General features: G+C 37.9%; 1 protein-coding gene across 4 annotated transcripts in view; it reads right to left on the bottom strand.

Annotated features, from left to right (window-relative positions):
* Nucleotides 1–15,307, bottom strand: part of fgd1 (FYVE, RhoGEF and PH domain containing 1) — a 62,029-nt gene that overhangs the window by 5,277 nt on the left and 41,445 nt on the right. For 3 of the 4 annotated variants that reach the window (XM_067394401.1, XM_067394405.1, XM_067394406.1), the window contains 12 exons: nt 12,323–12,561; nt 11,396–11,552; nt 8,345–8,483; nt 8,076–8,134; nt 5,183–5,329; nt 4,944–5,036; nt 4,777–4,856; nt 4,553–4,583; nt 4,342–4,443; nt 3,173–3,301; nt 2,938–3,096; nt 255–401 (listed from right to left, as the gene is read on the bottom strand). In XM_067394401.1, the coding sequence (XP_067250502.1) occupies nt 255–401; nt 2,938–3,096; nt 3,173–3,301; nt 4,342–4,443; nt 4,553–4,583; nt 4,777–4,856; nt 4,944–5,036; nt 5,183–5,329; nt 8,076–8,134; nt 8,345–8,483; nt 11,396–11,552; nt 12,323–12,561 (1,482 nt within the window). The remainder of the gene's footprint in view (nt 1–254; nt 402–2,937; nt 3,097–3,172; nt 3,302–4,341; nt 4,444–4,552; nt 4,584–4,776; nt 4,857–4,943; nt 5,037–5,182; nt 5,330–8,075; nt 8,135–8,344; nt 8,484–11,395; nt 11,553–12,322; nt 12,562–15,307) is intronic. The other variant, XM_067394404.1, reaches the window with a different exon arrangement.

The raw sequence follows: 15,307 nt of genomic DNA, 5'->3' as shown, positions 1-15,307 counted from the left end.
TGCATGGAACAGGCAAAGTTCCTTTGTTTTGTTTTAACAGAATGGTTTATTGACAGGTGAGTAGGCAGTCCTTTGTTTCTGTCTGTCCAATCCCCATAAAGATGATAATACCAGGTGTGCATGCAGTCATTGTGGTTTAAATTCTTGTCAAAAATGCAGGAAAAAAAAAAAAACCCACATCTATATTTTACAGTAACACACACATTTACATAATAGTGGTGTATAAACCTGTGTATTAGTTAATGCAGCCTTACCTGTGGAGCACCATAGATATACAGCACCAGTGGTTCATTTTCAGGAATGACGAACCAGGCTTTCTGCCATCCACGGCCACTTCCCTTCTCCATATGATGCAAGAAACTACACAGCACACTGTTCTCAGCTGCCACTGAGGCCTGTTTCTGCATGAGGGAAAGAACAAATTACAATTCCTGACAATTCATTTTTGCATACTGAATTATGATTGGTATTCTCTTTCTTCCATCTATTTAGCCATACATCAGCCTTTACACTCCAAAGATGTGTCACATTATGTGTTGATTCCCTAAAGCTTTAAAGGGATAGTTCACCCAAATCAGATTTTGAAGCAAAAAAAGTGCATCCATCCATCATAAAAGTAATCCACACAACTTTAGGGGGTTAATAAAGAGATTAATTATCCATATTTACAACTTTATTAAAGGTGCCACTGAACATTTTTTTACAAGATGTAATATAAGTCTAAGGTGTCCCCTGAATGTGTCTGTGAAGTTTCAGCTCAAAATACCCCATAGATTTTTTTTTATTAATTTTTTTAACTGCCTATTTTGGGGCATCATTAACTATGCACCGATTCAGGCTGCGGCTCCTTTAAATCTCGCGCTCCCTGCCCCCTCTGAGCTGTCGACTATTATACAGTGCATTTACAAAGTTCACACAGCTAATATAACCCTCAAATGGATCTTTACAAGATGTTCGTCATGCATGCTGCATGCGTGCTTCGGGTCATGTGAGTATAGTATTTATTTGGATGTTTACATTTGATTCTGAATGAGTTTGATAGTAGCTAGGCTGCAGCTTACGGGCTAAAGCTAACATTACACACTGTTGGAGAGATTTATAAAGAATGAAGTTGTGTTTATGAATTATACAGACTGCAAGTGTTTAAAAATGAAAATAGCAACTGCTCTCTTGTCTCCGTGAATACAGTAAGAAACAATGGTAACTTTAACCACATTTAACAGTACATTAGCAACATGCTAACAAAACATTTAGAAAGACAATTTACAAATATCACTAAAAATATCATGTTATCATGGATCATGTCAGTTATTATTGCTCCATCTGCCATTTTTCGCTATTGTTCTTGCTTGCTTACCTAGTCTGATGATTCAGCTGTGCACAGATCCAGAGGTTAATACTGGCTGCCCTTGTCTAATGCCTTGAACATGGGCTGGTATATGCAAATATTGGGGCCGTACATATTAATGATCCCGACTGTTACGTAACAGTCGGTGTTATGTTGAGATTCGCCTGTTCTTCTGAGGTCTTTTAAACAAATGAGATTTATATAAGAAGGAGGAAGCAATGGAGTTTGAGACTCACTGTATGTCATTTCCATGTACTGAACTCTTGTTATTTAACTATGCGGAGGAAAATTCAATTTTTAATTCTAGGACACCTTTAAATATAATAACTAGCTTTGATTTGCAGCAGAGGAGTGAACTCTGACCCAACGCATGACACAATGACGAACGCGGAAGCGTAAAGGATAGAGCAAAACAAAACACCGGTCACGAATTAGAAGTCTAAAATGAGAATTTTAAAAGAGAAATGTTCGAGGATTCCGATATAAGAGAAGAGGAGCTTCAGTTTGTTGCACAGCACTATTTGTTTATACCGCAAGAGGCGTCTAAGCTTACAATACTCCTACATCATACGTCATACATCATGTCAGGGGTTACTCTTGTGGCGCAAGTCGACTTCGGCAGTATGTGTATGGTCGTCTGCCAGAAGCTTGTTATTTTATATTATAAAGTTTTAAATATGGATGTTTTTCTTACAAAAACGCATTGCTTTGCCCTTTGGAGCAGTATGGATTACTTTTATGATGGATGGATGTGCTTTTTTTGGCTTCAAAATTGGGCCATTCCATTCACTGCCATTATAAAGTGGCAGTATCCAGGTGAGATCGAGGACCTGCACCTTGACACGACCACAACGCAGCCCTGAAGTATCAGCAGAGATCGAGTCAACTAGATCATCCACTGTGAAGGCCTCATGTACACGACAGCCAGTGGCGCAGCTCCTCAACAAACCGTCAATACCTGCGTGATGAATACGATCCTCAACTGGATGGAACTGGAATAAATGCTTTGAATGTTGCGATCCCATCGGACTTATGATAGCTACCTGAATCGTAACAAAGCACTGTTCGCCAGAGAAGAACTGGCCCCCCGACTAAGCCTGGTTTCTCCCAAGGTTTTTTTCTCCATTTTAACACCTGTTTGCCACCTGATGTCACCTGTTGGAGTTTGGGTTTCTTGCCGCTGTTGCCTTTGGCTTGCTTAGTTGGGGACACTTGACATTTGACTTGACATTTGATATTCAACAGTGCTTTGAACTGCCTGCATTGACACCATTTTTTTTTTAAGAGCTGCTGTGTAGCCAAATTATATACCAGTTATCAATTTAAAGCTGCTTTGACACAATCTGCATTGTAAAAAGCGCTATATAAATAAAGGTGACTATAAAGCTTGGAAGAGTCAAGATATTTTTAAATATATCTCCAATTGTGTTTGTCTGAAAGAAGACAATCATATACATCTAGGACGGCTTGAGGGTGAGTAAATCATGGGGTATTTTTCATTTTTGTGTGAACTATCCTTTTAACACTATTCTTTTTTGCAAGCGCTGCTATTTCCTTAAAGAAGTGCACATTTGAACTGTGACCTTTACCTCTAGAATGGAGCGACGTCTCTGTGTGCTGTTGCTCAGACTGGCAGGAGAGGGCGGCACTCCTACTAGGGTTGTGTAGCAGTCTATACACACACGGTTGGCTCGGTTGTTATCGTACAACAGACGGGCGCGGAACTCCGAACACTTTCCACACACCACCTGAAATCAAGACCCACGTCAGCCTACCGCGTCAGCATTATGTCGAGTTACAGAATTATGGTGTTGTGTAACATACGTGTCCGCAGGCTTTGCAGTGATGCCGTCTTTTGGTAATAGAGTTAAAAGGCTCCTGACACTTCATGCACAGTGTGACCTCTTTCTCCCGGATTGGAGTGGGCGCTCGCTTTCCAAGCTCTGTGCAATTCTGAAAACAAAGAACGGTCAGCGAATACTGCAGTGGCCACATAAAGCATTCACAGACCTAACCCACACCTAAATGTGGGTTAAAATGTCATTGCATTAGTGTCATCTTTAAAGGTGTTTGCTTCGAAAACTGTGCTTCAAAATAAATGCCACTTGATTTGATATTTTGTTAACGAACGCAATGACATTCATGCATATTTAAGTGTGACTTGAGCATCAAAAGGCTCTTTGGGGACACTGCATTATGTATTTATTCACATACATCTGGGATTTTCAAACTTTTGATGTCATAGAGCCCCAAACCCTTTCTGAGGGACCCCCTTCCTAAAATATAAATGCAGCTACATATTTTCATGTATAAACACCCATTTATACTGTGGAACATATTATAAATATGCCAGATAATAACTATTATCTGGGAAATATTTTATAATAACAGTATATAATAGTATAAAGTATAGTAATATACTTGCTGTAAAGTTGACATCTTTTTGTATATTATCTGTCAACAGAATAAAAACATTTGATTAATCTCATGATTTTCAACCAGTGTTTATAAAGCAGAATAAAATGATAATGTTAAAATGTATTATTTTATTAACACTATTTTTCTGTTGACCCCCTAAAAAATCTGACTGAATTATTCATATACTATATAAGAATTTGTTAATATTTTGAATTAACTTTTAGTTTTATATTTACAGTTTTAGTAATTTTGTGTGTATGTATGTATATATATATATATATATATATATATATATATATAGAGAGAGAGAGAGAGAGAGAGAGAGAGAGAGAGTATTAATATTTCTAATTATTAGCTTTAATTTATTTTTTTATATATAGAAATTTTAGTACTTCTTTCAGTTAGTTGCAACATTTTTTTAACAATTTTAGTTTAAGTTTTTTAAGTTTAAGTTTTACATCCAATATTTATACTTTACTTTATTTCAGCCTAATTTTATATAACGAAAATGATTTTTTGTAGTTATAGCTTTAGTTAATAATAACAACACTGCGAGTGATAAGATAAAAACTAACTGGAGAGTTGGGAGGAGTGAAGTCCTCCTCCCGAAAGGAGCAGTTGAGCATTCGGAAGGTCTCGAGCGTCTGTTCATGTCTCTGTATAGTGGCCTGGATTGCCTGTGAGAAAGTGAACAAGAAAGAAAAGATGGAAAAAATTAGAAAAATGCAAGCGGGAGAGTTATGGTCGAGAGCCTGCGATGTGAGATGCAGGAGGAGAAAAGGTTACCTGAATCCAATCTCTCTTCTCTTCTTCCGTCCTGGTGAAAATGAAAACGACAAACATTTTAAAATGCCAAAAGCCGCACATATTTCTCTTGTTTTTCAATGGCTGATATGCTTTTCTTGGGTGTTTCCTCCTAATGCCCAAAAGCTCGGACAACATTTCTGTGGTAGTCAATCAACCTCAGATTTTATTTTTTAAGCAGATGAAGCACATTCCCTAAGCCGTACCTTGCTTGCAGTTCTAGCGAACGTTGTTTTCCGGATACCAGAAAGGTTCGTGGTACGTTCATGCTGCTGGTCTCCTTCAGCTGTGAAACAATTCAGAGTGAACCGACCGTTTGATAACAGATTTATTTTGAGTACGACACTGTAAACAAGATAAAAACACATCGAACCTCCATGCCGTCTACATCAATCCGCGCTCTCACTCCAAATTTCTGTCCTATCAGCCTCAGTTTAGGGACGCAGTACAACAACCGGTCATTGAACTTCAGAGAGAGGAGAGCAAAGATAAACATGCATGATTTACCAACACACATTAAAAAAGAACTACATTTTTACTAAGAAATCAATCATTTTGAGGTATCGTTTGTTTAGCACAAGTAGTGAAACAGCTTTGGCATGTTTGACTCACCAGAATGAGGTATCTATCCTGTGATGTCCCATTTTTAGCTGACAGTTTCAGGATGTGTCCCTCTTTAATGAGCTCATTAGTCGGGTTAACAATGTCCTCTTCTCCACCGAGCAGCTCGTACACCTTCAACAGCTTTCTCATGCGCTCCTATGAGAGACAAATCATTGACATGTTTGTAGAGACATTTATCATTCATTCATTTTCAGTGAGTATCCAAACAAGAGAGCTTCAAGTTTATCATGTGTTTCCATCCAAAGTTGCACATTTAACTCAAAATTGGAAGATCGCATAAAAACATTTGCGAATAAAGCACCGTTTCCTATCCCGTGTGTTCAAGAGAACAAAATTGTCACTTCCTTGGAAACAGGCACAAAATATCTGTATTAAAAATGGACGTTACTGCAATAAGGGAAACCTGAGGCTCTTTTTTCGTACACCATAAATTATTTGCAACTCAGAGCACGCAGAAGAAACTCAATAAACGCTTTTGTGTTATCTTGCATTGGGATGCCTGGTGTTTGGGAACACAACTGTATGAAACCGCTATGAAAGGTCATTATACCAAATCATTTTGATGGCAGACTCTGGCTCAGGGATTTCAGTATGATCAAACTAACATTTGAGATGCTGTGAAATGAGATTGGTCCTCTGGTTAGTCCAGTTATCCAATTGCATACTCCGTTGATTTCCTCTGTTTTTTTGTTGCACATAGAGGGCAGTGTTGCCAAGTTTGCCGCGGGTTGTTTTTCATGTCCGCGGGTTGAAGCGACCCCAAATAACATGATATTTAGCACCCGGAACAGGATTTTTACCATGGGAACCCACCTGAAACGCGATTGGGCTAGTTTTGGGATAATTTTGAATAGCAATTTGGTGGGTTTTGTATTTATTCAGTAAATGTTTTCATCATACTTTATGCACATGTTCTTATCGGATACAAAATTGTCCACTTCAGTTGAGCGAATAAGGTTTTTTCCATTAAATTTTCCATTCAAAATGGCCATATTTGAGAAAAAAGTCGAGTATCATCACATCACTGACTTTTAACATTTCTATCGTAAAACAGTTGATGTATTAAATGTTTCGCTATTTACATCTTACCTCACTCTTTCAAATTTAAACTGATGCTTTGCACTGGAATTCAAGCTCCGCTTCTGTGATTAGTAAATCCCGCCCACTTTGATTTGATTGGCTATTACAATTGGTTATCCTAACAACATACAGAGCTCTGCATAATAGAGAGCCCCAGGGATGACGCGTTTTTGTAGGCCAACCCGGAAGTTAGCGGCGCATGGGTTCCCTCGACTGAAAGCCTATTAATTTTTCCCATAGACTTTTGGAAAATCGCAGAAAATAAGCTCTGTGTTTAACAAAGGGTTATGACACTTACACGTTTTGTCTATCAAGATAATCTTTACAAATTAACAACATTTATAGATTTTGAAGCCTAAATAAAGTTGTCAGATATAAAAGGCTAACAGTAGGCTATAAACGGGCTACAGCACACCATGGTCGCGGATCAACGTCGTCACCACCAAGCGTCCTCAAACTTTATTTAGAAAACAACTCTATTTACATGCTCGCTGATTATGATCTGCGCTGTGTATGAATACTTATCCAGAAATGCTGTCCAAATGTCCCGTTTTTAATGATGACGTCTAAAGTCCCCCCCAAAGGAAGTAGTCCCTTTTAGCAATTTGTTAGCGACCGCTGATTTTAAGACACAGTAAAAGTTTTTAAAAAATCACAAGTGGGTTATAACTGGTGTGTTTTATGTCATAGATCATAACGTGAAAGTATTTAGAGGCTTTGTTAACCACAGACCTTATTTCAGGCGATTTAGCAAAAACCCATTCAAAAAACCCATAGACTTTACGGCGCTGGAACCGGAAGTCCTAAAATCTTAACTCGCTTCCAGGTTTTGCCTACAAAAACGCGTCATCCCTGGGGCACTCTATGGAGTGCAGTCGGGTGTGCCTCATACGTCCTGAACAGTGAAGCTGCTGACTCTTTGATCGCCCCTGGTGGCTATATGCAGTACAGGTCATAAACCCCGCCTTCTCCATTCAAACAAACGGGAATGAGTCAATACAAAAAAATAAATTACGCTTCAAATAAAGTTTTCCGAAAGATGGTTTTGGTCATTTAAGGTAGTTGTTATCATGTTGATATATGTTCAATTGTTTGTTTTTGTGGTAAGTTTGATTTTAGCTAGCAGTTTGGTGCTATAGAAACAGGGCGTGTCATTATGATTGACAGTTTTGACTGACAGCTTCTCTGAGTTTAGCTAATGAATTTGCTGTTTCAAAAATATTATTGCTCTAGAAACAGAATAGCCTATTATTTTATAGGTAGAATTTTAAATTGTGTATACTTTAAAATACATCAATGATGACGCAGTCGTCTGGGCGGAAGTTTGATACCGCGACTCCGCCTCCGGGCTCCACTGACGATTCTTTCTGCGCATGCCCAGGCTCCAAACTGATGTCAACACCCATCGGCGTACGTTTTACATTCAGTTCATTACAATGGAAGAAAGCGGCGTTGCAGCGTCCATCTTTTTTACAGTCTATGAGTGCAGCAGACCAGTGCAAGAATTTCAAATATTGAGGGGGGGACAGTTTGGCCATTTCTAATTATTATCCCCCTCAATATCTATGGTGGTTACGGCCCTGCTGTTCCACTTGGAGGGAAGTATTTCATGTCTCAAAATGTAGAAAATAAAAGCACAGGCAATTAACAACTTCAAATGAGAGACTTTCAAAACAGACTACACATTAAAGAGGCAACCATGCTTAATTACAAAGGGATGTTAAGTGGCAGTGTTGGTTTTCACCCCAGATGGAGTGAGGCGTTGATCTGTGGTGCCGTGGTTCATCTGAAATCCACTCACCATTTTCCTGATGGCAGCGTTTGAATGTTCTGCCGCTGTGGCGATCAGCTCCAGCGATTCTGAAAAGAATAAAGGATGAAGGTCTTGATATTCACATGGTGTAATTTTTCCATTTTGCCTTTTATCTTGGCCTGTTAACCTTGCATGAATCTTTTCACTGAAATATTTCCAGGCACATGCACGAATAGTTGAAATGAAACAGAAAGTGGGCCGCTGTGGTCAGTGGAGGAGATAAGGCCCATTTCAGCGTTCTGCCGTTCTGCACTCACTCTGAGCGTCTTTGAAGTCGTCCGCGTCCTCTGGCAGGCGGTGCAGATAGTCTTTGAGTAGGAGCTCGTAACGAGGGATCCTCTGCACAGGCTCCAACATGTGGTGCTGTAGGGTAAGATTCCCACACATCTCCTCTTTCTGCAATACACACCCAAAATAATATGATGACTAAAAAGAAAACACGCACCGATCCATTCCCACACACAAATGCAGAATATTTGCAAAGACAGAGACCTTTCATTATTGCAGTGATTATAATGTTTCTAGCATGTTATATGTTTGGCAACAGTTCTTTTAATGCTAATTGATGGAGTGTGTAGCTTTTCATTTCTTAAACAACCATGTAGGAAGACACATCATAGCCATATTCCAGGAAGACAAAGCCAAGATTCATCAGGCTCAAATTGTGAAAGAATGGTTCAGAGAACATGAACAATCATTTTCACATATGAATTGGCATCTCTGAGTCCAGACCTTAATTTCATTGAAAGTCTTTGGGATGTGCTGGAGGAGACTTTACAGAGTGCTCACCTCTTGCATTGTCAATACAAGATCTGTTAATATATACATTCAAAATATTAAAAATAACAGAAAACTTGTTTTCATGAGCTTTCATTAAAATGTATTATATATTAAAATAAATAATGTATTAAATATAACTACGTATATATTATTTAAGTATTATATAATTTATATACATGTATATATATATTTATATCATATTTTAAAATATACTTTAATAATATAAAATGTAAATTGTTTTCATAAGCTTTTGTTAAAATATAGAATATTATTCAATGTAAAAATGCTTGTTTTCATAAGCTCATTCAAATATATTTCACAATACATGTTTCATTATAAATATTTATTACTAAAGTGTATATATATATAGTTTAGTATAATAAAAATGAAAAAAACTTAAAAAAAATATATATATATTTTATACATTTATTTATATATATATATATATATATATATATATATATATATATATATATATATATACACATATACACACACACACACATGTATGTATATATATGTTTAGTAACATAAAAAAAATTTACAAAAACTTGTTTTTCACATTGCAATCAGATCTTGCTGCCAGAAATCAAGTCTCCACCTAGATTATTTCCCAATGAATATTTTGTTTCACTCTGAAACACATCAAGTTGCGCAAGTATGAATGCCGTTTCATGTTGTCATTAACAATAAGGCAAACTCCCAAAGCATGGCAAATCACAAACAAGATAATTCACTGGTAGTGTAACCCTTTCAAGATGAAGCCCAAGACATGCCTGATCTCCTTACAGCAGTCCTGTGATCTCAGGCACTGGGCCTCACGCTCTCTTGATATTCTTCACACAGTGGCAACCAGAGACGTTTGAAGTGCAGCACCAGGCCTGATTGGGGCGCCATTAGTATTCACCCTAACCTACAACTCCCCAAAAACACTCCACACCCACAGCGATTCATTCTTTCATCTGACGCACTCAATCATTGCTGAGCCATGGGAGTGCTCTTGTTATTTTGAACACGAACGCTCTTGTCTCAGACTGTGAAGGTGGATTTGGTGGAGTGCACCTGGTGGATGAGATTACTGTATGACTAACACTCGCTCTGTTCATTCAGTCGACGGGTGTGAATTATGCAGGGTTGCGTGCAATTAACACTCATTATAACAGTGAGGAGGTTTTCACACATTTCAGCTGAGAGTGTGATCCACAACAGCACTCACCACATCTGACTGTTAATAGCAAACCATCTCTGCCGTGACATTATCAATTTTTAAGAGAACTTTTATTGTAACTACTATTGTCGTTTCACACTTATACACTTGAAATCTATTAAGACATCAGCACTCTGTTCTAAACTCTAGCAGAAGTATTTTAGACGCGCTACTCAAAAGTCCGTTACAAAAAGCGTTAAAGGGGTCCTTGATTATGATTTCTCTTTTTTATCTTTAGTTAGTTTGTAATGTTGCTGTTTATGCATAAATAACATCTGCAAAGTTGTGACGCTCAAAGTTCAATGCAAAAGGAGATATTTTCTTTTACAGAAATCGCTACAACAAACGGCTGGTAGGGACTACAATGATCTTCTTCCCAGGATGGTGACATCACAAACCCCAAAATGTACATAAACCCGCCCCCGAGAACACGCAAAAAAGGGAGTGAGGCCATGTTGGGCTGCTTTAGAGAAGAGGAAGAGTTGTTGTAGTAGAGTGTTGTTGACATGCCGTCATTTTACGCCGGACTGCTTCACAAACGAGGGTCAATTCAACGCTGGATTTGCACAAAACATTAACATGACGGCACATGCTAGTGAATGAGTGGAATCAACTCCACAGCAACTACATAAATTTATCCACTAACCATTCAGAAACGTCCAGTTTCATTCTAAAAGTTGTAACTTCTTCCTGAGTCTCTCCATCAGTGTCGACTCCGGTTTGAACAATGTAAGGCTGAACACCGTTACTGACAATCCTCATTTTGCTGCGTGAGATTCTCCAGCTCTGTTGTTGTTGAGCTGTTAAAGCTCCGCCCTCTTCTGGAAAGGGGGCTGGAAGCAGCAGCTCATTTGCATTTAAAGAGACACACACAAAAACGGTGTGTTTTTGCTCACACCCAAATAGTGGCAAATTTGACAAGCTATAATAAATGATCTGTGGGGGATTTTGAGCTGAAACTTCACAGACACAATCTGGGGACACCAGAGACTTATATTACATCTTGTGAAAAGGGGCATTATGGGTCCTCTTTAAAAAAAAAAAAAAAAAAACTTTACTTACCCCATCAAAATATTCATTAAATATTTATGCATGATTTGAATGTTCTTTTTCAAACATTTGTTTGATATCTCACTTTGGGAAATGCCACGGGCGTGACTAATCCTGGAAGCATCAATTACAGCGCATCTGTCAGCAGACAGACCAATCATGACAGGGATGCGGGAGTCCCGCCTTCTTAATATATATCACTGCTTTTTCTTATTTCGGAGCATTGCATCCTTAGCTTAGCACAAAACATTTAAAGTCCCCACTCTGGTACCTGGATGTTGTGAATGATGGCTTTGAACTGAGAGGAGCGCTGCATCCAGGTGTTCACTAGCTCCATGGCCCTGTCAAAGTTTTTCACATACTCGCCGTACATCTTCAGGAAAGGGGCCAGTTTCTGCAGGATGTCCCCGATGCGGGGGTTCAGATCCCTTAGGGGAGAGGGGCAGATATTGAGTTTGTGAAAACACATATGTGGCTTCTTTTGCTTTAATTCAGAATTCAAAATATATCCAAACTTGCCAAAGTCAAACTTGCCTAAAATCAGATTGCATAGTCAACAACTCTGACAACGCATCAGTTTAATACTCTACTAATGTGACAGCTCTACTATCTAAAATATCATGCTATAATTAGGCTAATCAAAAATAATATTGGCAGAGGATTTTTACTGGGGTTATTATTAATATATGTAATCATTTATTGAGCATTAACATCTTTTTTATTGCCCAGCTCTTTATATCCTTATACATATAGTATACTCACATAAAGCAAATACATGCTATATATTAAATCTCAACTGCCTGATTTTATATTATTCCCCAGAGGCTCTTTATTTAATGTTGTATATATATATAAGTATGTCCAGCTTTATCTGCATACATACAGTACACTCATGCAGGGCAATATATACCATATAGCAAATCTCAGCTGCATGATTGCTTGTATCGTATACCAAAACTACATTATCTCTCAGCTCTAATCTTCTGAATACGACTATAAGGCATGAATATATTAAGATATTATAAACATTAACATCATGATTTTCTGTAAATCTGCTTTGAAACAATGTATATTGTAAAAAAGGCGTTATACAAATAAATTTGTCAACTTGACGGCAAGATAAATCATTAATTAGGGGGTAACATTACCATTTAACCATAGTAAAATCACTTTCTCAGACCATTTCTGTCTTTCTCACCATTCCTCCATGCGTTTCTCCAGCGCGGGCAGCAGGAACTGCTGGTGGAAGCAGTAGATGGAGCAGATGTTGGAGAAGATGCCCATGACCACCTCACAGGGAAAGGAGCTGCGAGCTCGGGCTTCCTCCATCAGCTGGGCGCAGAACACCTGGTCCAGGAGGTGCAGTCTGGACACGTAGGCCTTCTCCGTATGCAGCAGCTCATTAGCAATGTTAAATACCCGCTGCTGGACTGACAGCTGTAAAATGAGAAAATGATAGCTGAATAATGACCGTTTGAACACACCTGTGACAACACGTTAGACTGAGGTGTGTGGTTTTAACAGTACGAACTTTAAGATAACGCATATATACGTACACAAACACAAGTTTTGGGCCGGCAAAATAGTCTCACCAAGACTGCATTAATTTGACTGCATTAAATATAGTGTTATTGTGAAATATTTTTACAATTTTAAATAACTGTTTTCTATTTGAATATTTTTTTTTAAATGTAATTTATACCTGTGATGCAAAGCTGAATTTTCAGCATCATTACTCCAGTCTTCAGTGTCACATGATCCTTCAGAAATCATTTTAATATACTGATTTGCTGCTCAAGAAACATTTTTTATTATCAGTGTGGAAAACAGATTTTGTGGAAACCATGATTAAATTTTTAGAATATCTTAAAGGTGCCCTAGAATTAAAAATTGAATTTACCTCGGCATAGTTAAATAACAAGAGTTCAGTACATGGAAATGACATACAGTGAGTCTCAAACTCCATTGTTTCCTCCTTCTTATATAAATCTCATATGTTTAAAAGACCTCCGAAGAACAGGCGAATCTCAACATAACACCGACTGTTACGTAACAGTCGGGGTGAACGCCCCAATATTTGCATATGCCAGCCCATGTTCCCAACATTATAAAAGGCATTACACAAGGGCAGAACGTCTGGATCTGTGCTCAGCTGAATCATCAGACTAGGTAAGCAAGCAAGGACAATAGCAAAAAATGGCAGATGGAGCGATAATAACTGACATGATCCATGATAACATGAGTGATATTTTAGTGATATTTGTAAATTGTCTTTCTAAATGTTTTGTTAGCATGTTGCTAATGTACTGTTAAATGTGGTTAAAGTTACCATCGTTTCTTACTGTATTCATGGAGACAAGAGCCGTCGCTATTTTCATTTTTAAACACTTGCAGTCTGCATAATTCATAAACACAACTTCATTCTTTATAAATCTCTCCAACAGTGTGTAATGTTAACTTTAGCCACGGAGCACTATCAAACTCATTCAGAATCAAATGTAAACACCCAAATAAATACTATACTCACATGACCCGAAGCACGCATGCAGTATGCATGACGAACACTTTGTAAAGATCCATTTGAGGGTTATATTAGCTGTGTGAACTTTGTAAATGCACTGTATTATAGAGTCGCGAGATTGATGGGCAGGGAGCACGAGATTTAAAGGGCCAGCAGCCCCTGAATCGGTGCATAGTTAATGATGCCCCAAAATAGGCAGTTAAAAAAATTCATTTAAAAAAATCTATGGGGTATTTTGAGCTGAAACTTCACAGACACATTCAGGGGACACCTTAGACTTATATTACATCTTGTAAAAAAACGTTCGATGGCACCTTTAATATTTTTGTAACAATATAAATGTTAGATTTTATCAATATAACGCATCCTTGTTAAATAAAACTATAAATTTCTGTAAAAAAATATATATATTTTAAATATATTTTATATATATATATATATATATATATATATATATATATATATATATATATATATATATATATATATATATATATATATATATATATACACACACACACACGCACACACAGTATCTCACAGAAGTGAGTACACCCCCTCACATTTTTGTAAATATTTTCTTTTCATGTGACAACACTGAAGAAATGACACTTTGCTACAATGTAAAGTGTACAGCTTGTATAACAGTGTAAATTTGCTGTCCACTCAAAATAACTCAACACACAGCCATTAATGTCTAAACCACTGGCCACAAAAGTGAGTAGCTACACCCCTAAAGGCTGGTTCACACCGTGCGATTTTGGCCACAGTTTGGTCGTCTGAGACAAATTTTGCAAATCCTAAAAGATTCCTATAATCCTAGCCTAAAATCTGTCATCTTTGATCGCTACTTTGACATGTTCACAGACAGCCAGTTAATGACCGTTGCGATCACATTTTGCTTCAGACGAAATTCTGGCAGTGTCAGAAGATTTGGCGCACAATCCTCCAGTGTGACTTCTCCTACGACAAACGTCAAATTGTCTTCGTTTTTCAAGACAAGCTGTGATCAAAATTAACGCTAGAGATGTCTTTGTTAGCCATCATTTCAGTCCCGCGTGTAATGAAGCTCACTGTCACCGGATGTGAGTGGGTTAATAATGTAAAACTCCGGACAAGTTTTCATGCGTGCGTCCGTTTTTAACGCGTCTCGACTGTCGTACAGTCTGACATAAATGACAGCTGAGATCCCACAGTGTGACATGAGGATCATGTTTGTGCAGTGTGACAAGCAACCATCCTAAAGGACCGTTATAAATCGCACAGTGTGCTCCTGGCTTAAGTGAAAATGTCCAAATTGGGCCCTATTAGCCATTTTTTTCTCCCCGGTGTCATGTGACTCGTAAGGTCTCAGGTGTGAATGGGGAGCAGGTGTGTTAAATTTGGTGTTATCGCTCTCACTCTCTCATACTGGTCACTGGAAGTTCATGGCATCAGTACTTTACATTGTAGCAAAGTGTCAAGATTTAATAAAATATTTATAAAAATGTGAGGGGTGTAAAGAAGAACAGAGCTCAGTTTAACTGCTCAGGACAAACAAGAGACTCATGAACAACCATCACAAAACATAAAAACATATCATCAGGTAACCACACACAGTATTGAGAATCAATGGTTCACATACTTATGAATGGGGTTATTTTAATAAATTCAGCTATTGTT

The sequence above is a fragment of the Chanodichthys erythropterus genome, chromosome 9, assembly GCF_024489055.1.
Source record: "Chanodichthys erythropterus isolate Z2021 chromosome 9, ASM2448905v1, whole genome shotgun sequence".
Lineage (NCBI taxonomy): Eukaryota > Metazoa > Chordata > Actinopteri > Cypriniformes > Xenocyprididae > Chanodichthys > Chanodichthys erythropterus.
Note: the sequence above shows the minus strand (reverse complement) of the source record. Positions and strands in the feature narration are given on the sequence as shown.